This window comes from Alligator mississippiensis, chromosome 13 (assembly GCF_030867095.1).
Source record: "Alligator mississippiensis isolate rAllMis1 chromosome 13, rAllMis1, whole genome shotgun sequence".
Lineage (NCBI taxonomy): Eukaryota > Metazoa > Chordata > Crocodylia > Alligatoridae > Alligator > Alligator mississippiensis.
This window is the reverse complement of record NC_081836.1, coordinates 21214822-21236412: the sequence shown is the minus strand read 5'-3', so window position 1 is coordinate 21236412 and position 21591 is coordinate 21214822. Positions and strand designations below refer to the sequence as shown.

At 49.4% G+C, this 21591-nt stretch overlaps 3 protein-coding genes across 7 annotated transcripts in view; 2 read left to right on the top strand and 1 right to left on the bottom strand.

The window, feature by feature from the left end:
* RHBDF1 (rhomboid 5 homolog 1) overlaps positions 1 to 11360 on the top strand; it is a 197097-nt gene extending 185737 nt beyond the window's left edge. For 2 of the 5 annotated variants that reach the window (XM_059716934.1, XM_059716933.1), the window contains one exon: positions 7735 to 11360. In XM_059716934.1, the coding sequence (XP_059572917.1) occupies positions 7735 to 7917 (183 nt within the window). In that variant the 3' untranslated portion in view covers positions 7918 to 11360. Of the gene's footprint in view, positions 1 to 1549; positions 1859 to 7734 lie in introns of those variants that run through there. The other 3 variants (XM_059716935.1, XM_019482371.2, XR_009456420.1) reach the window with 2 other exon arrangements.
* SNRNP25 (small nuclear ribonucleoprotein U11/U12 subunit 25) lies at positions 1718 to 16638 on the bottom strand. The gene is made up of 6 exons (XM_014605764.3): positions 16443 to 16638; positions 16160 to 16250; positions 12664 to 12769; positions 12100 to 12174; positions 10455 to 10517; positions 1718 to 2609 (listed from the first exon to the last, which is right to left on the bottom strand). Exons 1-5 carry the CDS (start codon positions 16584 to 16586, stop codon positions 10463 to 10465), a joined length of 471 nt encoding a protein of 156 aa, XP_014461250.1. The 5' UTR covers positions 16587 to 16638; the 3' UTR covers positions 1718 to 2609; positions 10455 to 10462.
* POLR3K (RNA polymerase III subunit K) lies at positions 16619 to 18917 on the top strand. The gene is made up of 3 exons (XM_006259117.4): positions 16619 to 16786; positions 16996 to 17083; positions 18661 to 18917. The coding sequence occupies exons 1-3, from the start codon at positions 16676 to 16678 to the stop codon at positions 18786 to 18788; spliced, it is 327 nt and encodes a 108-aa protein (XP_006259179.1). The 5' UTR covers positions 16619 to 16675; the 3' UTR covers positions 18789 to 18917.
* Positions 18918 to 21591: the final 2674 nt, after the last annotated feature.

The window sequence follows — 21591 nt, the reverse complement described above, 5'->3', positions numbered from 1 at the left end:
GCTCTTTGCTGTGCATGCACCACACAGCCAAGGTAGGTGTGGCTGCACTCCCTCCCCCCTCCATCCACTGTGATCCTGGAGCTGCCCATGCATGTGTCACAAAATTGGGAGACCTAGATAACCCCTAACCTAGATTACTCAAGGACTCAGCACACAAAACACCAACTCTTAGCTTGAATCTTCACCGATTCTTTCAATTTAGTGATATTAGCTAATAACTAGAAAAATAGTAAATGTGATGGGATGGCTATATTCTTAAAAAGGAGGAAGAATGATCCAGATAATTACTAGGGGTGCACTGATAAATATTTTCTTGGCCAATACCAATGGCCGACTATTAACCAGCCATATTGGCGGATACAAATGAAACAATTTACAGGAGTGAAGCCTGGCAATTTGGAGAGCAGCCTCTGGCCAGTAGGTTTGTGACCCCACCAGCAGTGGCACGGAGCCACAGGTGGCTCATTCTGGGGCTGCGGGTGTCTTAAAAAATAAGCCTTCCCCCCGCCAACTGCTACAGCAGGGAAAATTGTGGCTGGGGCATAGGTCAGATTGCGGGGGGAACAGGTGGCCACTTGAAGCCCCTGTCCAGAGGTTTAGATTGTAGCCGTGTTGACTCCTCAGCCCAGCCCCTGGCTTGTTTACTTTTCATTCCATCCAGGAAGAGCACACACCAACTGCTGAAACTTCCTTAGCCTGACGAAGGGTTTTTGAACCCAAAAGCTTGCTTAATAACTTTTCTCCAACTATTTGGGTTGGTCTAATAAAAGATATCGAATTCACCCAAGGAACCTTGTCAGCCCCTGTCCAGCAATTCAGCAGTGATGGCACTGCTGATTGGCTGGGCAGGAGAGTTTCCATTTGCTCTGTGCCCACGAAGGACCCCAGCCTAAGCCACAGCAAAGCTGCCCCTGATGGTAAGGAGGGGTGGGGGACAGAAAAAGACAAATGATAAACAGGAGGCTGCTGAGCAGCGGAAGCTACCTGTCCCCACCCCATGCAAATTTAGGATGAGGGGCTCCCCCACCATGCAGTGGCAGGGCTCCTCTGTTTTACCTGTGTATGCGATGGGGCATTATTGATGTTAGTTATTGTCCCTTGCCATTACACACATTTGAAATGGTGATTTGGAGATTTCTTAGGTAAACAATTTCATGGAAACTCAGGGAAATGAATTTGATGGCCCAGAAGGCCATTTTCAGGTGTGTGTTCCATATCCTCAGAGCTGCATTTGATGCTGCTAAATTACTCCCTTGTCTAGAAACCTTCTATGTCATGGTGAAAAGTAGTTCTGGTCTTTCTAGTTCACTTGTTTGCTAGATGAGAGAATTACAAATGACCTGTTTCTCAAAAACTAAGAAGCTGCATTCCAGCACAAAAACAATTTGATAAATTGAGAATCAGCTGGGCAAGGTCTGGAAGCCACATTGCTTGGGACATTTAAAAGCAGACTGTTCCTCATAAGCCTTCAGGCAGTCTTACTCAGGGTAGTGGAACAATCCATCTGTGACTGATCTATCAAGATTCTGCTGAACTTCTTCTTATGTAGAAAAGAAGAGAGAATTCAGGGGCTCTACTTGCCCCTGCTGATCATTGTCACATCAAAGTTTCATTGTCCCATTTTGAGTGTTTCTGCCCTGTCAACCGAATGAAAGACACCAGGAAGCAACAACCTGAACTCTGCAATATGTTGTCAAACATAATAAAGACAATAAGGTAAGAACAATGGCTTTTTTAATTCATAAACACAGTTTAGCTGTTACTTAGAAAGGCAATAGATAAAGTCTTCCTCAGCAAGCAAAATTAAGTTGATATTATCCATAGGAGTAATTTGGGGGGGGGGGGGGGTGGTTCAGGCCCAAGACAGCACTCTGCCCCCACAAAAAGCAGGAACCAGGCAAGTCAGACATGAGTCAGTGACAACTCACCTCACATACTATCTCAATCTTCCAGAAACTTAGTGATGTTTAACCTATTTAACTTGGACAATAACGAAGAGACCTTGTCATACCAACAGGGTCTCTATCCTCTACAAGAGAAAATGGGAACACTGGAGGGCTGAGAATTTTGTGGCAGTAATTTTTACTGTTCAGCTGTGGAAGCTAGATGATGTTGTAGGAGAAACATCATAGAAAATTCTTCTAACATACTAATATTCTCATCCTTGAATTAGCAGTGATACACTTGCCACAGGAATTAGATAGATACCTAATGTCAATTGTTTTCTATCCATCATATACCCATTCCAATTTTATCAATTTCAGGTACACAGAGTCCATGAACCCTGTCACAATACCTCTACATCACATCTACTGAACCAAGAGACAAGCTCCTTGAGACTACGACAATGAAGTAGAGGATCTAGATCTGCATTAGTTTTTCATGGGCTCCAGTGCTTTGGCAGTTTGTTTTCACAACAGTCTACTGTTGAACCGATTCCTTTGTACTGAACGTGATGCCTCCTTTACACTTCCATTGATGGCTTCAAAATGATCCTAGAACAGACACCATGGAAGACACACTTCTGCTTTCATCTTCTTAAGTTTAGAGTTGCTCAGGAACAGCAGCCGCCTATCTGGCTCCAGAAACCCCATGTCTGGTCAGTACATCTGCACAGATAAAGTTGATATTATCAACTGAACATAAAGGATGCCCTGGTGGCATAAAATACTGAAAAATAGTGAACATTCCAAAACACAGAGCTCCCTGTTGATGCAGTAAAAATATGGAGCACATGCAAATGATAGAGAAGGTTGATGGAAATTACAACTTCAATTTGCTCCTCTATGAACTACTCTAAGTTTCTCTTCTGAGGTGGTGCTGAATTCCCAGGTGGCTTGGGTGGCTCCTAGGATGGTTAGAGTGGAGCAAGTCTTTTTCAGAGAATGTTGCGTCTCCTGTTAAAAAAGGTACTGCTTCCACTACTCCCACAGAGTGGGTGGTACTCTCCTATAACCTCAGGTATTGCATCTAGGCCAGGGGTGGACAAAATACAGCCTGCGAGCCAGATCTGGCCCACGTTGCCATTCTATCTGGCCCACAGGGCCCGTAAAAAAATGTTGAAAATTAAAATTTATCTGTCCTTGGTTCCTATAAAAAAAATGACAGGAACCAGGGGCAGTAGCACCCAGGGGAATCCTTGGCGGGCTCCTTCAACAGCAGGGCCCACCTGGCTCTGCCCCCCAACCGGAGACCCCAGCAGGGGCTTCTGGCCTGGGGCCATGCGACTGCCCCGGCCCGGGAAGGAGCTGGTGCAGAGTGTGGGGAAAAGTGGCCCCTCCCCTGACACATGGCAAAAGGGACCTAACTGTATATTAGACCTCTAAATCAAGATGAGAAGCTAGATCTGGAATTCTCCAGAGAACCGGAAGAGTCTGCAAGAGCACAGGATACGGTCGTCATGGGTGACTTTACCCAAACATCTGGGAAGAACACTCAGCCAGATCTGACTGGTCGCATAGATTCCCGACTTGTATTGATGAGCTCTACCTGTCTCTGGAAGTATACGAGCCGACGAGAGGAAATGCCCTCCTAGATTTAGTTTTGGCCGAAGGGGGACGATCTGGTGAGCGATCTAATGATAGAGGGTAACCTAGGTGACAGCAACCACAACACTATCATTTTCACTGTCCGTCATAGGGCTGGGAAATCTGTCAGTAAGGTACAAATTCTTGACTTGAAAAAAGCTGACTTAAATAACCTAAGGGCTTTAGTGAGAAATGCCCTACGGGATCATGGACCCCAGGGAAAGTGTGGACGAACAGTGGTCGTTCCTGAAGGGCACGATCCTCAGTGCACAGATGTTGTCCATACCTGTACACAAAAAGGTGGCACAGGGGCTGGGAGGTCATCTTGGTTCAATAGGGAAGTCACAGATTTTCTGAAAAAGAAAAGGGAAACTTGTCAACAATGGAAGCTAGAAATAGGCCCCAAGGAAAACTACATAAGATTGGCCTACACCTGTAGTGGGCAGACTAGAAAAGCAAAGGTGGCGACCAAATTCAGGTTAGTGACCGAAATCAAGGACAATAAGAAGTCCTTCTATCGGTACATAGGTAACAGGAGGAAAACCAGTGGAAGTGTGGGACCACCGCTCAATGCATCTGGACATATGATCACTGACACCAAGGAGAAAACTGAGCACCTGAACGAGTACTTTGCATCTGTATTCCACCAGTCTAAGAGTGATAGCCTACCGAATGCAAATACAACACAGAATAGTCGCAGCAGGAATGATCACTTACCAACAGTCAATGGAGAGCTGGTAAAAGAACAGTTAGAGAGACTAGATATCTATAAGTCAGCAGGACTGAATGAACTCCATCCAAGAGTGCTGAACAAACTAGCCAAAGTCATCAGAGGACTGCTGGCAAACCTCTTTGAGAATTCATGGTGCTCAGGAGAGGCCCCAGAAGACTGGAAGAGGGCCAGTGTTGTGCCCATCTTCAAGAAGGGGGGAAAGAGAGGATGCAAGGAACTGATCCTTAACATCAGGCTGATGAACCTGACCTCAATCCTAGGAAAAATCCTTGAAAAATTTCTCAAGGAGTCCATATGTGATAAGCTAGTAGAAGGCAAAATTCTGAATGACAGCTAGCATGGTTTTGTCACTGGTAGGTCATGTCTGATTAACCTAATCTTCTTCTACAACCAGGTTACTCACCACCTGGATAAGGGAGATGAGGTCAATGTCATTTATTTGGACTTTAGGAAGACTTTTGACTTGGTGTCCCATGAGGCTCTCAAGGTAAAACTAGGGGACTATGGGCTCAACAACTCAACAGTCAGGTGGGTGGGAAACTGGCTGTGGGATTGGACCCAGAGAGCACTTATAGATGGATCTGTATCGACCTCTTGGAAGGTAGCCAGTGGGGTCTTCCAGGGTTCGGTACTTGGACCAGTACTTTTCAACATCTACATCAATGACCTGGATGTGGGGGTGAAAAGCACACTGGCAAAGTTCACCGATGGCACTAAGCTCTGGGGAAGTGCGGCCATGCATCAGGATAGGCTGACGATCCAGGTAGACCTAGACAGGTTAGTTAGATGGGCGGACCAGAACCAGATGCTGTTCAACACTAAGTGCTCCACCTGGGGAGGAAAAATCCACCACAAACTGACAGGCTCAGTGGTACTATGTTAGCTAGGACCACTTCCAAAGGGACCTGGGGGTCATAATTGACCATAAAATGAATACGAGCCACCAGTCTGATGCTAGTTAGCAGAGCAAATAAATAATACACAGGCATGCATCAACTGATGTATCTCAAGCAAACCTAAGAAAGTTATTCTCCCACTCTACTCGGCACTGGTGAAGTCACAGCTGTAGTACTGCATCTAGTTCTGCATGCCACACTTCAAGAAGGATGTGGAGAAGCTTGAGATAGTCCAGAGAAGAGTCACTTGTATGATCAGAGGCCTGAACAGCAAGCCATACGAGCAAAGGCTGACAGATATATGACTGTTCAGCCTAGAAAAGAGAAGACTTTGGGGGGGATTTGGTGGCAGCTTACAAATATCAGGGGACAGCATCAGGGGCTAGGCGAACAACTATTCACCAAAGCAGCCCAAGGGAAAACTAGGAGCATTGGTCATATACTCCTAAAAGGTTTCAGACTGGATATAAGGAAAAACTTCTTCACTTTTTGTGTGACCAGATTCTGGAATAGACTCCCAGTGGAGGTGGTGCAGGCACCTACCCTGGAGATCTTCAAAAAGAGACTGGATATACATCTTGCTGGGGTTATTTGACCACAGCAGTCTTTCCTGCCCAGAGCAGGTGGGGCTGCACCTGATTATCTCACAAAGTCCCTTCAAGCCCTAAACTTCTGTGAATCTGTGAAAAAAACACACCTGCTGTCATTGTGCATGTTGGAAGTGTTCTTAATCCTTACTAACTGCTCAAAAACTTAAGTAATAAACGAGTAAAGTTGCCTAGGGCAGAGGTTCCCCACCATGAACGATGCATACCCCCAGTGGCTGGAGGGGCACGGCAGTGGCAGGAGCGGTTAAGTGGGAGCTCCCACAGATGCTGCCGGCACTGTCGGCAGCGGGGGGGTAGAGGGGGGTGGCGAGCGCTGACCAGGGGTCGGTGACCACCCACAGACACCGCTGGCAGCAGCGGCGGTGGCGGCCAGTGGCAATTGCGGACCGCCTGCAAATGCCACCGGCAGTGTCAGTCAGTGGCAGGGTGGCAAGCAGCGACCACCCGCAGGCACCGCCAACAGTGTTGGTAGTACGTTTTTGTAGGGGGTGCACCGCCACACTTAGGGGGTGCACGTGCACCCACATGCACCCCCTATGCATTGCCCCTGTTCCCAACCCCTGGGCTGCAGCCCGATACTGGGCTGCAAAGGGTTGGTTGCTGGACCAGAAGTCCGGAAGTGACTGGCATACTGCAGACCAGCAGTCAACCCTTTTTTTATACTCAGTGTCTTTTTTTATATTTTTGGTCTGCACTATGCTGGTCTGTGGTCATTTCTGGTCCACGGTTTACCAGTCTGCAGTCTAAAAAGGTTGGGAACCACTGGTACTTCATGCTCTTCCAACTGAACTTAAATGTCTGAAGATGAGGACATGAAGAGTTAAGGCAAGCAAATTTTAATCCATGAAACCCAAGAAACTTAAGTCAAGGCACACATTATTGCTACAATGCTACTTTAAATCAGCCCCTTACAGCTGGCAATAGCTAGTGGGGATGACTCAGGAAAGATTGTACCACTGTTAGCATATATGAAAAGCATCATTTTTAACATTTACTCTATAAATCTGAATGACAGCATTTAGTTGGATGCTCTCAGCTGCAATCACTGCTGTAGGTGCCACTGTTTTGAGTGGTAGAAAGATTTTTTGGAGCTGTTTGGCAGTTGTCAGTGTATTGAGTTTTCTTAAAGGATCAAACATGGCTCATGTACGCAATGAGTTCTGCCAACTGTCAGCAGAAGTGCACAAGGATGTTCTAGCTATGGGGACTCCAATAAACTAGCAGCATACATGATAGTGCTGTCCCTGGTTTATGTGAAGTGGTAAATGAAGGCAACACCTCAGAAGGCTGAAGTGATGGTGATATTCTGCAAGCCTAAAGTAGGTTTAGCTTCATGTGCTCTAGACCAGTGGTTCTCAACCTTTTTTTGTACCAAGACCCATTTGTAAACACTGATGGCCAGTCCCAACCCAGTGCCCCTCACTCCTGACCTCCCCAGCCCCCCCAGAGTGTGGGGCTGGGGATGGGTGTGTGGGAAAGAGATATGCGGCGGGGCGGGGGGCAAGCAGCCCTTTGCAGGCTGGAACTCTGACAGTCTTAAAGGGAGAAGTCACAGTGTCCCACATTTTTCTCCTTTAAAGGAGAATCCATTTTTAACAGTTTGTTGATCCATTTTTAAAAGCTTGTTCGTGACCCCCTTTCATATATTCTTACAACCCACTTTTGGGTCGCCACCCATGGGTTGAGAAACACTGTTCTAGATCTTGTATAAAGGTCAATGCTAATGCTCTGTCAGTGACATGTGGGCATTTCTCAAAGGGACAGAGTTCAGATTGCGTTGTGAGGGCCATTTGTACTTTTACAGAGCACTCCCTGCTTTTCAGACATTTAAGTTTAGCTAAACTTAATGTTCTAGATGAGGATGAGGCAACAATCAGCAATAATAAATCTGCAATATTCAAGTTTTGGAGCAGTGAATTTTCCTTTAAAAAAAAAAAATACAAAAAACTTGTTATTGCTTCATTTCACAGGACAGCTCTCCAACGCCATGGCAAAAATCACCCAAGGAACAGAATTTACTCGCTGCCTGTTGTCGTCTTACTTCCTACTACTCTGCCTGCCAACACAGGCCACTCCTTCCTCCGCACAGAGGGAGGTATCAGTATGAGTTTCACAAGCTGAGAAGCTGGACAGAGGATGCAGCAACAGAGTAGGAACTGAAAGTCATACATAAGGGATACATCTTGAAGGAAAAGTAGAAAAGTGGAAGGTAGAGAGACTTGAGATGGCCTTTACGTCTCCTACGTCACACCTCTTACATCTTCTTTTCCTCCTCATGTTGCTCTGCACTGCACTGACCTCCCTCCTTCCCAGGTCTGATCTCTCTGCCACACTGCTGGGGGCAACAAAAAGAACTGGAACTCTTCACTTCCTTTAAAGCTTTGGGAACAAAAAAAACTCACCCACAACTACCAAGCATAATGGATGAAACATCAAAAACACACTATTACTTCATAGAAGTAAAGCAGAGAGAAGAATTTACTGTCAATTTTCTGCTACTGCAAGGACAGAAAGTAAGTGAGATCCAAGGAATAGGACCATACCTTCTACTAACAAAAGGCCCTCCCACAACCCATACCAATGTCACTGTGAAGTAAAATTCCTTCCTGATCCCAAATGTGGCGATCAGCCTGACCCTGAAAGCAGATCAGGAACATCTTGATTTTCTTGGAGTCCCAACAGGAGCATCAGCACACCCCGTCAAAATCCCCAGCCCTGGCTGTGGCCAACACCAAATGCCTCTGAGGAAGCACAAAAATCCTGTAGCAACAAATTCCTCTCTAGCTCTATGGGGCTACAAAGAAGCTCAGAAACGTAGGATAACCAAACACCCTATACTCTGAAATACAAACTAAACTGCAAAACAACTTCATGCATCACATACCCAAACTGGAGCGCCAGAACTCCCTATTTTACCACCCTATACCCTCCACAAATTTATCCCAGCAACTTTAATCTTTTATAACTAAGCAAGTTATGGAACTCTGCTTCATTCTCCTGCTTCTGAGCATGATCCTCTTCAACTACTAACTGCTCTAGGCCATAGAACAGTGTGGGCAAAATGCAGCCCGCCAGGCCATTCTATCTGGCACGCGGGGCCCCTAAAAATTTTAGAAAATTAATATTTATCTGCTCCTGGCTGCCTGTCATGTGGCCCTCGATGGCTTGACAAAAGTCAGTAAGTGGCCCTCTACCCGAAATAATTGCCCACCCCTGCCATAGAGCTCTTTGCATGGTCTCTGACTGATGCGTGCGTCAGGCTTTCTTGGCTTCCAACTGTTGCTCTTCAAAGTATACTCCAAGCATTTCTGCTCTTAAGTCATCCGTGACCACTGTTTTTCCAACTTCTGCGTGAAAACTTCCAATCATCAACGGGTTATAAAAAAACCTAACCTCTCTCTAAACACACACAGTTGTTCAAAACTTGTTACTGAAGTGGATTTTCAAACTTCAAATATTAATCGTAGATATGACCTTAACGATAAAATTTTGTTTTGTGAAACTGCATTCAGTACCCGTATAATGAGTTTAGGGAAAGGCTGCTTTCACTACTAATATACACAAAGCTTGGTAGCAGCAGCAATATATAACAATATGATACATTATCCCTTGGTGCTTCTGCAACTTAGTTTTTCTGGAACCAGTTAAGAGCACTAAGCGGGGTTGCCTGTATTCTAAGCATTAAGCAGAACCGTGCTAAGCAAAACCCATTTCCCCATAGAAATGAATGTAAATAGAGATTAAGTGGTTACTGCCCGCCTGCCAGGGCTCCGGCCCCACGTTCCAGCCACCCCGCTCTAGGCCCACGCCAGTCCTGGCCCTGGGCAGTGGCATGGGTCCCACATTCGTGCCTGGCCCCCACTCACTACTTTTCACTACTGCCACCTCTCCCCACCCCCCTTGCCGGCGGGCCGGTCTCTCCAGTCCCACTTGCCAGCCTGGGCACTGGCACTACTGCTACCCTGCTCTGGGCACTGGCCCCTGCCGCCAGGCACCGATGCCGGCCCTGCATTCCTGCTCCCCCACTCTGGGGGCAGGCCCCAGCCAGCCCTGGCCCCGGTGTGGGCCCCACGCTACTCGCCTCTGTCACTGCCACTTCTCCCCGCCCTCCTCCCCCCACCTGCAGGCACCGGTGCTCCTGCCGCCCTGCTCTGGGTGTGGGCTTCCACTGGCTCTGGCACAAGCCCCACACACCAGCGCAGGCCCCATGCTCCTGCCTCCCACCCTGGGTGCAGGACCCTGCTGGCTTGGGCACTGGCTTGGGCCCCGTGCTCCTCCCCTTTTTTGCAGCCACTTATCTCCACCCCCATACCCGCTCTGGCACCATGTGCCAGCCTGGGCCCGTGCTTCTGCTGTCCCGCCCTGGGCCCTCATGCCTGTCCACCCACTCACTCGCTGCCGACACTACTGCTTCTCCCTGCCTGCTGAAACTCTGATTCCACTGAGTGCTATAGCGAAACTGGCTGAGCACTCAGTGGAATTGGGTATCAATTCTAAATGAGCACTATAGTGAAATAGTGCCAACTGAAACCGCATTAAGCGGGGGTTGCCTGCACTGAGGCCTGGAAAAATAATGGAACTAAAGGTGTGAATATACATGGGACACAGTAGCACCAAGTTGCAGTTTCAAACACTAGGAGTTTGAGAGCTTTAGCTTTAGATTTGAAGATGATCCAGACCTAAGGCTTACCTCACAGGTCACTTTCGAAGCTTCTTTATGAAGCAAACTTCATCCCGATTTCTGATCCCATACCTAAGAGAGAAAGGGCAGGGGTGGGCGGGACAAGAGAGTGGCGCGAGAGACAAGGGAACAACACAAGAGCAGAACGGGTGGAGAGTGCGCGTGAGAGAGAGATAGAGGAAGGGGGGGGGGAAAAAAGAGGGAAAAATTTAGTAGTACAAAATGCAGGGGTGGGGACTATTTCAATTTCTCCTATAAGTTTGGAGCTCATCACTTGGAAAAAAGCAAGGGGGAGGAAAACCTGGTCTGACAGTCAATCATAGGATGAATGAGTTTGAAATGGAATTCAGCAATGAATAAAGGCAAATATGACCCTAGAGTGGAACAGGGTATTTCTGGTAGAGATAGGAAAGCATTAATGTTATAGAATGCACTGGTGAAACTATCCGGGCTCATGGGGCCAAAAGCTTGCAAAGAAAAATAATAATTTTTTTGCTATTTTCTAGTTGGTCTAATAAAAGCTATTACCAAGAGTTTTGTATTCCTCTGTCTCAGGCGAACATGGCTACAAAACAGATCCTGAAACATGAAAGATGCCGTATTTTAGCTGTTTTTGGAATTATAAACTTCACTGATAAACAAAAAAGATTTCTACATCTCCCTGCCTTTCTGACACCACCAGGGAAGAGAAACTGCCTTATCTGCACAAAGAGCAACTCGCACAAAGGGACTCTCATGGACCCAGAGGAACATACATCCACCTTCAGCTTCCTCTGTGCAAAATGAAGTTTATTTTATCTAAGGGAACTTTTACAATCTCCGATTTCTCCTCAGGCTGAAGAAGGGTATGTGCGCCCAAAAGGTTGCAAAGAATATAACACTTAGTTGGTCTAATAAAAAGGTATCACCTCTGAACCAAGAGTTTTGGAGCTTTCTATTCCTTTTTATCTCAGACCAATATGGCTACAAAACAGATCCGTGGACAATTTTAGTCACCCATATATATTCAAGAAAAACAACAACTGGAATAGATGCAAAAAGGGCTCTTGCAATGACTGGAGAATAGAGAGCCTAGCATGCAGGAGAAGACTAGGGGAGCCTGGCTTGTTTGGGCTCACAAAATAAATGCTGAGTGAAAGTGTGACTGCCCCCTATAAATTCATAGCATCAGGAAAGGAAAAGATGTATTTGAACTGAAGGACAACCTTGGCACAAAAAAAGGTGAACATAAATTGATCACAAATACATTTGGCCTGGAAACTAGAGGACAATTCTTCATCTGTGGAGCACTGAAGTTCTGGAGTAGCTTTCTAGCAGAGCAGAGATACAAAAAACATAACAAAAACTAGCTGCTTTTAAGATATAGCTCAGTACATTTCTGAAAGAGCCTGCAACTGCAGGAAACTGGATTTGATCAAATCCAGTTCCCTGCAGTTGCAGGCACTTTCAGAAATGTACTGAGCTATATCTTAAAAGCAGCTAGGAGTTCCCATCCCTTCCAGTGGCACGGGAAAAGAGAATAGATATCATCCAAAAAAATCCTTCCCTTTATCTGTACACTCATTTAGCCACATTATTTTGCAATGCAGATCACACCAGGTTTCTTTATAGTCCAAGCAGGCTCATAAAACTGAGGAGAATTCTGACCGCTTACTCTCTCAGCTTCTTTCGGTCGTCTGTCAGTTTCTCTCCAGCAAAGGTTAGGTGATATGTTCTCCACACATATTTCCTGCAAAATCAGAATTCTGTGAGTTAAAGGACAAAAGGAACAGCAGTTAACCACATTAATTAAAAAGTAGGAGCAGAAAAGGGACAAGCAAGATATATGACTCAGTGAGTACAACTGAAGCTTTCTGATCAGCCAGGTCAGGTAACCACTGAATTCCTGGTTTGTGCAGTTTGTCTTTTCACGGTCGTGGTGCTCATCTCAAATTGCAGTGACCAAGCAGCTGGACGTTCAGCCTGTCTCAAATGAATCTTGCACAGGCTTTTCCTAAGCCCCTGAAAATACTTTACTTTACCAGCTAGTCATCAGCAGGCAATTCTTTCAGTTTGATCAAACACCAGCAAAACTATAAAACAGAAAAAATCTCAAAATTTGAGAGTCAAAAAGAAAATAGAATGGTGACTGCTATATGCAGCCCTTACTGCAGAAGAAGAGGGTAGTGCTGAAGTTTAGATTGTCCACAGCACACCTTGCCTTTCTTTGAGAGCTTACCAGCTAACATGCTGTATACCTCCTTCCCGCTCCTGTTTCAGCTGCACATACCGCTGGATGGCTTTCTTCAGGTCCTGGACACTGGCATTCTGTACCACTACTACAGCTGAAGGGGAGAAGACTTGCAATTAATAACACCAGGAGATATGCTCTGAAAGGAGGCAGAGCTCCAGGCCCTACCCTTACCTGCTAGAAGCTGCACTTTATAATAGGAGCTATTTTATGCCACAACCACTCCAGAACCCAGCCTGAAGATGGAACTTAGAGGGCACCAACCCAACTGAATAGCTGAGGAATGAACATGGCTAAGTCTTCCTGTCTGGGTCAGTCTTCACAAAGGAGGTTGCTTTATAGCAGGGGTGGGCAAAATATGGCCTGTGGACACTATCTGGCCCGCAGGGCCCCTAAAAAAAATGTAGAAAATTAAAATGCATTTGTCCTTGGTTCCCATCAAAAATGACAGGAACAAGGGGTAGTAGGACCCAGGGGAATCCTCAGCAGGATCCTGCAACAGCAGGGCCCCTCCGGCCCCGGCCCCCCAGCTGGAAGCCCCAACAGGGGAGGAAGCTCAGGTAAAGGTGGGGAGGGAGGGTGGCAGGGAAGGAGCTGGTGCAGAACGCAGGGAAAAGCGGCCCCTCCCCCACCCCATGGCCAGCCCTCACTACTGCAGCCACTCACAGCATGCATGGGGCTGTCCTGAGCAGGCACAGAGCCCCACACGGGGCTGGCAGTGGGGGCGGGTTACAAGCTGGTCCAGAGCATGGGAAAAGCGGCCCCTCGCCCACCCCCTGCACTGCAGCTGCTCGCCACCCGCCTGGGGCTGCCTGTGCCTGCTCAGGACAGCCCTGCGCGATGTGTGAATGGCTGCAGCAGGGAGTGTGGACCATGGGGCAGACAAGGGGTGGCTCTATCCTGCGCTCCGCACCAGCTCCTTCCTTGCTGGTGAGCAGGGGTTCAGGGCTGTGCGCTCCCCCAAGCCTGTACCATGGGGCTGGGGGGGGGGGGGGGGGGGCACTGGAAATGAGTGGGCGCAGGAACACAGGGCTCGCACCGGTGTCCCAGCAAGGCCCAGAGCAGGGGTATAGGGTTCCAGCTGGCAGAGGCTCTATGGAGCCGGGCCAGCTCCCCCCTCTTCCTGCTGGTGCAGCCCAGCTCCACAGACCCCTGCCAGCCTGCACCCTGTTCTGGGCCCCACCGGTGCTGGCCCTGGGACATCAATCCCAAGACATTGGGACACTGTTCCCAAGATGGTGGCCAGGGGGCAGGGCACCTGTCAAAGGACGGGGCTACCCATGCAGCCCTCGACAGCTTGCCAAAACTGGGTAAGCGGCCCTCCGCCTGAAATAATTGCCCACCTCTGCTTTACAGCCTTTAAGCTCCAACCTCGTACGTTTGATAGAGGCAGGTTTGAGGTGACGGACCAAATGAGAAATCATTACAGAACACTGTCAGTAAGCTGTATTTCTGCCTGCCACCAAGGTAGGGTATTAATCAGGTACTTCACCCAATTACACACCTACTCCTCTGGCTCCTAAGTACTTCAGGGTGCTGGGCTGAGGTTCGTGAAATTGTGCCCCAGCCATCTCAGTCCACTCAATGCACCAAACTGCAACTGCCCACCTTGGATCACATATGTAATTTCTTCTCCACTTGCTAGAAGATGTCACCATATTGTGACAACAAGGTAGGCATTAAGACCAATATCAAAAGACTAGCTTTGGGAACCAGAAATTAATCGCTATTCTCTATCAATAAGGACCTACCAAATTCATGGCATAAGTGGGGTACATGGCAGATCCTTCAATCTTTCATGCTTCCTCGTGTGCCCCTCCCCGCAGTTATTGATTGGCATAGGGAGCACACTGCTCCCTCCTAATTGGTAGGAAATGAAAACCATGGTTTTAATTATGGTGTGGTTTTTGCCTCCCCGCCAGCCAGCAACAAGCATCAGGGCCACTGGGGCCCCTCAGCCAGTCAGCGGCAGGAGGCAAAAATGGTGCCAACTAGGGGTGCACTGATAAAAATTTTTTGGGCCGATACTGATGGCCAATTAGCAACAAGCCACATTGGCTGACACTGATCCAATTGCCAATATACAGCCCAACAGCTCAGAGAGCAGCATCAGGCTGGTAAGTCTGTTGTGGGGAAGGGGCACGGGGGGGGGAGGCAAAACAAGGCCCCCATGGTGAGGGATGGAGTGTGATTGGGGCAAGGACAGGGGCAGACACTGCGTGCACTCCTGGAGGAGGCATAGCGGGGCACGTGCCTCCTGGACGTGTGCACAGTGTGGCACCAGACTCTTTCCAGTGGTGAGGGCCAGGCTGAGGTTACAGGGGGCTATGGCAAATTTTGGGATGGCTGTAGCTCCCCCCTCCCAGCACCACCCATCCTGAGAGCAGCCCAAGCCCAAGCCCCACCCATCAGGCAGAGCCTGACACTGCTCCTGGCCCAAGTGCACAGCAGCAGCTTGCCTTTGCTCTGTGCACAGATCTAGGAGGCATCCCTCCCTTGGGGGTGCATGCAACAGCGGAATGTGACTCCCCGTACACCATCCAGACAAGCCGCTTATGGCGGTCTTGTGCCCTGTCCTGGCTGTGCAGCACCTGCCCCAGCCCCACTCCCTTCTTCACTGTGGGGGCCTTGATCTACCCCCAACCCATTCCCCCCCCCCCCCCCCCCTCGACTTACCAGCTGGATGCTGCTCTCCATGCTGATAGGCTGCGCTCTTGGCCACCTGTGTGCTGTCCTGTGCTGCGCTGCAGCTGTGTGCATGCACGCAGCATGTATTGGCAACATTACTGCTCACAGCAGCCAAAAAAGCCGATTGCCAATAATGTCAGTTTTACGTTTATTGGTGCAGATATGATATGTACCAATATATCACTGCACCTCTATTTAAAACTGCAGTTTTTTCCTAACCACCAACCAGGAGCAAGCTGCAAGTGTGGCCCCTGCACTAATCGGGGGGGGGGGGAACCTGCAAGATTAAGGAGCAGCAGTGCACCCCACTTGTGCAGTGAATTTAGTAGGTCCCTATCTATGGATCTGACCCCAGGTCTGCTTGGCTTTACTACTAGGGTACTACTAGGGCTTTACTGCCTGTCCTGATGCCAAGGGCTTACCAACTAATATACATTTCAGTTAAAGCATCTCCTTCCACTCCATGTCTGTGCGGTCCTCCACTGTTTTCGACAGATGCTGCAGAGCACTCAGACATGCTGGAACTCGTAGGGAACAGGACTGAACATTATCACTGTGCAGGCTCTTCAAGAGCAAGCATATTTAAAGGACTACATGACATAAGACTGCTCCACAGCAGCAGGAGCAAGAAGACAAATGCTGCCCCTGCACAATGCCCACAGGTTAGCATCCCCGTCTCAACACCACGTGTCCCTATGTGCGCGGTGCTCACCCATCCCCACAAAGCCAGCACAGCCAACGTGAGGCCGGGCAGCCGCCAAACAACCCCAGCAAGGGCAGCGCCAAAAGCACTTACGCATCACTTCCTCGTCGGCTTTGCACACGCGCACCGTCATGGCCTGGCCGTACTCCAGCGCGATTTGGGAGTTGATTTCCTCCGGGGTGACCTGTCCGGGGCAGAACAGCGGCCGCGCCCATGAGTCCCGCCCCGGCCGCCCAGCAGCTCCCTCGCTCCGGGCACTCTCGTCGCTTCCCTGCAGCGGTGGGCCGCGCCCCGCACCCGGCCCCTCTGAGCCGCTAGGAAAGGCCGCGACGCCGGGCGCCCTCGCAGCGCGGGGGACGCGGCGCTCTGGACCCACCTGCACAGGGAGGTCGCACAGCAGCGGGTCCTGCACGAGCCTGACCAGCCCCTCCTGGAAGAGCTCCAGCACCTCTGCGTGCGCCAGCTCCTCCTCCTCCTCCTCGGCCTCAGCCTCCGCGCCGCTTCCGTCCGCCGCCGCCATGGCCCGGCCCGCGCGGCGGCTCGTGGCAGCCGAACCTGATCCGCCGGAAGTGGCGGGGCGGGGCGGGGTTCTGGCTGCTTGGCGCAGAGATGCTGCTTTTCTGCCCGGCCTGCGGCAACGTGCTGGTGGCTGAGGAGGGGCCGCGCTGCCACCGATTCGCTTGCACCACGTGTCCCTATGTGCGCAACGTTACGCGCAAGGTAGCGCCCTTCCCCCCCCCAGCGCTGGGTGCGCGCTCGCGTTGCCCGGAGCCGGCGGCGGGGCTCGCGGCGTTGGCCGACACCGTGTAGCAGCCGCCGGCGCTGCGGCCGCTCTTGGCTGCGCCAGGGTGCGGGGGGGGAGTCGATGAGACGCGTGCGGGGGGCCGAGCACGGGGCTGCAGGCGAGTGAGTTTTCCGGGCGCCTCCAGGTGACCAGCAGGAAATACCCGAAGCTAAAGGAGGTGGACGACGTCCTGGGAGGCGCCGCTGCTTGGGAAAACGTGGATTCCACAGCAGGTGAGAGCCGGTGCCGGCCTGGCCTCGTCGGTCCTGCTGCTCATCGCCCCCGCACGAAAGGTGCTGCTGGTGCTTCCTGTCCAGCGGCGCCTTCGGCTTCAGCCCGCTGCCCCACACTGTTCTCGAGCCCAGTGCCTTGCATGCAGGCACGCTGAGCTATCTGCTCTGCAAGAGAAGCCACTGCCTTGAGTAGGTGGGAGGATTAGTCTGCACTGGGCTGCACTTAAGGAAGATGGATCCTGAAGTGATACAAGCTGTGCTTCTTCCACACAGGGACAGTGGGAACTCATGGTGCTGCGAGGGATGGTTCTTGGGCCACAATACTTGAAACAATTGAAGGGTCATGTTTATCCATTCTTCTCTTGCCCACTAAGCTCCACATGCATGCTACAGTGCTGTCTTTCTGGGTCACTAAGCAGTTTGAAATGATGATTCTGAGAAATGTGAACAGCTCCCTCTCTCTCTTGTCATCTTATGGTGTTATTCTAAAGCTTGACTGTGATAATTCACTTGATTTCCTATGGCTCCAAGCAGTAGTGGAGGGTTTTTATGGCCAGCATGTTAGCCACAAACCATGGATTGGCGACCACAGTTTGACAAAATGTCCTAGCTTTGATCATTTTAGTATGATAGTAGTAAGATGAAGAGGCCACAGAAGTGAAGCATGGCCCAGTTGAGAGTGGGACCTAGAAGTTCTTTCAGAAAAGGGAATTGGATTGAATAGAGAAATCTTACCGTTGCTTTTGCGAGTTAGGGAAAATGAATAAAGGGGAAAGAAAGACGAGAAAACAGAGCAGTAATTGTGTTTGGTAGTTGACAAATTAAATGCACGCTCCCTTTTAGAAGTGCTGAATACGACAGTCGTGTACAAAACAAATGTGATGTTTAGATGCAACATAAGATGTTATCTATCAAATATAGATAATTTTGTGTAAAGCCTGCAGCTAGAATCTGCTGTGGATTCAGAAGCAGAGTTTGAAGCCCTACACACATCTTGGCCTGTGAATTGACATAGAAAATGGAATTCATCTCCCTCTCCACCCTGTGTGCCTTATCTTTAATCTGACATGTCTGCCTCTCTCACCTCCTTACAAAAGAGAGAAGACCACCTGACTCCAAAATTGCACTGTGGCAGTATTGCTGGTCCTGGTTGGTTTCATGAAACTGCTGTAATTTCTGTGCTAGTCCTTCTCTACTCCTAGCTCTGAGTGGGACTTGCTTTCTGCTAATCTCTAGTCTGCAGGAGACATGCTGGCCTTTTGGTAGCCAGGGTTATTCAGATCTCCTGCAACTCTTAAGAAACTAGATGGTCCTCACTGATTTTGTTTAATCAGTTGATGTAATGGAGTGTGCTCAAGGACAGGAAATGTCCTGTGTTAGAGATCCTACCCCTAAAGTTCCATTAAGTTTTCTTGGAGCTTAAAGTTGGGCAGATGGAATGTTTACAAAAAAAATCCATCTCTTGGGTTAATGGTTTGTGGAAGGTTGAATTTAAGTAGAACCTACCTACACCCCTCTGTGACATAAGGAAGAATTGCTCTGCCAAGCTCACTTCACTTCTAATGTTTCTTTTTCAGAACCGTGTCCCAAGTGTGAACATCCACGTGCCTACTTCATGCAGATTCAGACCAGATCAGCTGATGAGCCTATGACCACATTTTATAAGTGTTGTAATGCTCAGTGTGGCCACAGGTGGAGGGATTAACTTTCCTATCATATGTGTTAGTTCTTGTTTGTTCAAAACAAAACAAAAAATCCAAAAAAGCATCTCCATCTGGTTTGTTGAATGTGAAATGCTAATTCTAATATAATAAAGGGCTTTGTCTGTCTGTAACACTTTTGGGCAAGTGTGTGCGTGCGGTTTTAAACTGGGCACATTTCTCTCTCCCAGGAGGGAGAAAAAAATGGTGCCAACTTTAAAATCACAGCTTTTGTAGCTGCTTCTCTGCAGCCATGTGGGGCCCCTCCCCCAGTGGAGCTGGGGAGGTAGACTGGGGCTGGGCTGGCCAGGAATGCAGTGCAGTGCAGGCAGGGGGACCAGAAGCGCTGTGCTGTGCAGCAAGGCAGGGAGCAGCGCTGGGGGGGGCCACAGCCCCCCAACATTCACCTTATCACCTGGACCTGCCCCTCCCAGCACTGCCACCTGAATGAGAGGTGGGGTGCAGTGTTGCCAGCCTGGCCCCTTGCACATGCATGGCTGCAGGGACACAGCCCAGCATCAGCTCCCTCCCGGTCAGTGGGTGGTGGGGGGGGGGCAAAGATGGCTGCCTCAGTGTGATGGGGAGGTCCTGGGAGGGGAAGCTGTGTCTGTGTGTGTGGACATGTCTGCGTCTGCACTTAAGTGCGTGTGTGTGCATCTCTGTGCACGTGTGCTCATCTGTCTGCACATCAGGTCATCTGTATGCATCTGCTTCTATGTGTGCATGTCTGTGCATGCGTGTGTCTCTGTTCATGGCAGGGAGACTGTGTCCATGTGCAGAGGGTGAGTGAGTACAGTGCATGTCCGTCTGCATGTGTGCATGTCTGTGTGTGCGTGTGCCAGTGCATGTGTGTGTGCCTGTGTCTGTGTTCATGGCAGGTGGGAAGGTGTGTTTGTGTCTGTGTGTTCATGTACAGAGAGTGAGTGAGTAGAGTGCATGCCCATCTGTGTATGTGAGTGCATGTGTTTCTGTGTGCATGCATGCATGTGTGTGTGTGTGTGTGTGTGTGTGTGTATCTGTTCATGGCAGGGAGAGTGTGTTTGTGTCTGTGTGCAGAATGAGTAGAATGCATGCCCGTTTGCGTGTGCATGTGTGTGTCTGTTCATGGCAGGAGGGAGAGAGTGTATGTGTCTGTGTGCCCATGTGCAGAGAGTGAGTGAGAGTAGTGTGTGTGTGTGTGTGTGTGTGTGTGTGTGTGTGTGTGTCCATAGTGGGGTGGGGAGCAGGGAGAAGAGGTGGGCATGTCCCAGCCTCCCCCGCTAGTACCAGGAGGGGAAGGGGCCCTCTTCTCCCCTACCCCATTCTAGCTCCCATGGGGGTGAGGGGGCCTCCAGTTTTGTGTTTGCCCAGGGCCCTGGTATACATTAATCCACCTCGGGGCACGGGTATGTGTGTGTCCATGGCAGGAGGGAGAGTGTTTGTGTCTGTGTGCACAAAGTGAGTAGAGTGTGTGTGCATGTGCATGTATGTGTGTGTGTCTGTGTTCCTGGTAGGGAGAGTTTTTTTGTGTCTGTGTCCATGTGCAGAGAGTGAGTGAGAGTAGTGTGTGCCCATCTGTGTGCATGTCTATGTGTGTATGTTAGTCCATAGTTTGATGGGGGAGCAGGGAGAGGGGGCAGGCATGTGCCTTCCCCAGCCCAGCATGGTCACTCCAACCTCCCTTGCCAGCACCAGGAGGGTTAGGGGCCCTCCCCCCCAACCCCCCTGCTCCTGTGGGGATGAGGGAGTCTCCAATTTTGTGTTTGCCTAGGGCCCCAGTACACATTCATCTGCCCCTGGATGCAGGGCTGGACAGGGAGCGGCGGGGGCTGCAGGCCTGGACACAAAGTGTGTTGGGGGGGTGGGTTGCATGCGGCCGGATGCGGCGCAGCGGTAGCATAGGATGGTGGGTGGTGGTGGTAGCCATGTACAAACTCCCCCTGCTTCCTGGGAGGCAGCAGTGGTGGGTGGTGGTGCTCCGTCCTTCCCCCTCCACCTTCCCCCCCTGCCCTGTCATTCTTGACAGGCATTTGGTTAGTATGAAAATAAATGTCCTACGTTCTAGCTGTTGTGTGGTCTTGTGATTGATGTTGCTATTGCTTGTATTCTCTATAACCTGATGATGAAGGGGCAGGTTGTGGCTGACAGTTAGGCATACAGTGCAGATTTTTCTAAAAGCAAATATCAGAGCAGACAACTGCTCGTGTTTTTGAATCACGTGCAAAAACTTATTTAACCAGAGCTTCTTGCCATAGTTCTAACTCTTCTGTCTTCTGGGGATTCATTACATTAGCTGTATTGCTAACTTCAGTAATAATCTTCTCTGGTCTGAGGCTAAGTATTGTCAGTGCTGATCAATGTGTAGAAGGGAAATGGTCAACTGAAATTTGAAAGTGGTGCAAGCATTTGAAAATGCGTGCCTCTGTGATTAATCATGAACTTTCTGTTACTTACTGATATTTCATAGCATCTAGAAACCCCAGTCAGGATCATTGCCTTGTGCAAAGATTTATCTAGGTACTCTGAAAAGATTGTCCTTGCTTCAGATTACTCACACACTAAGCAGACAAAATCAGTTGAAGCAAAAGAGATGCAACTTATGATCTGTATGTTCAGAGTGACATTCCAGCCAAGAGGAGCAAAAGCAACCAAGGCAGTGTGTGGTACTGGGGGGAGAGAGGATGCAATGGGACTTATGCCTTCTTGCAGCACCCGGGGAACCAGAATGGTACAGGGGTAAGTATTGTACTATGAAGGCTGTTGTACTATGAGGACCAGGTGCTGCCTCACCCCTGTCATGAAATCTACAGAGAATGCCACCCAGAAGGT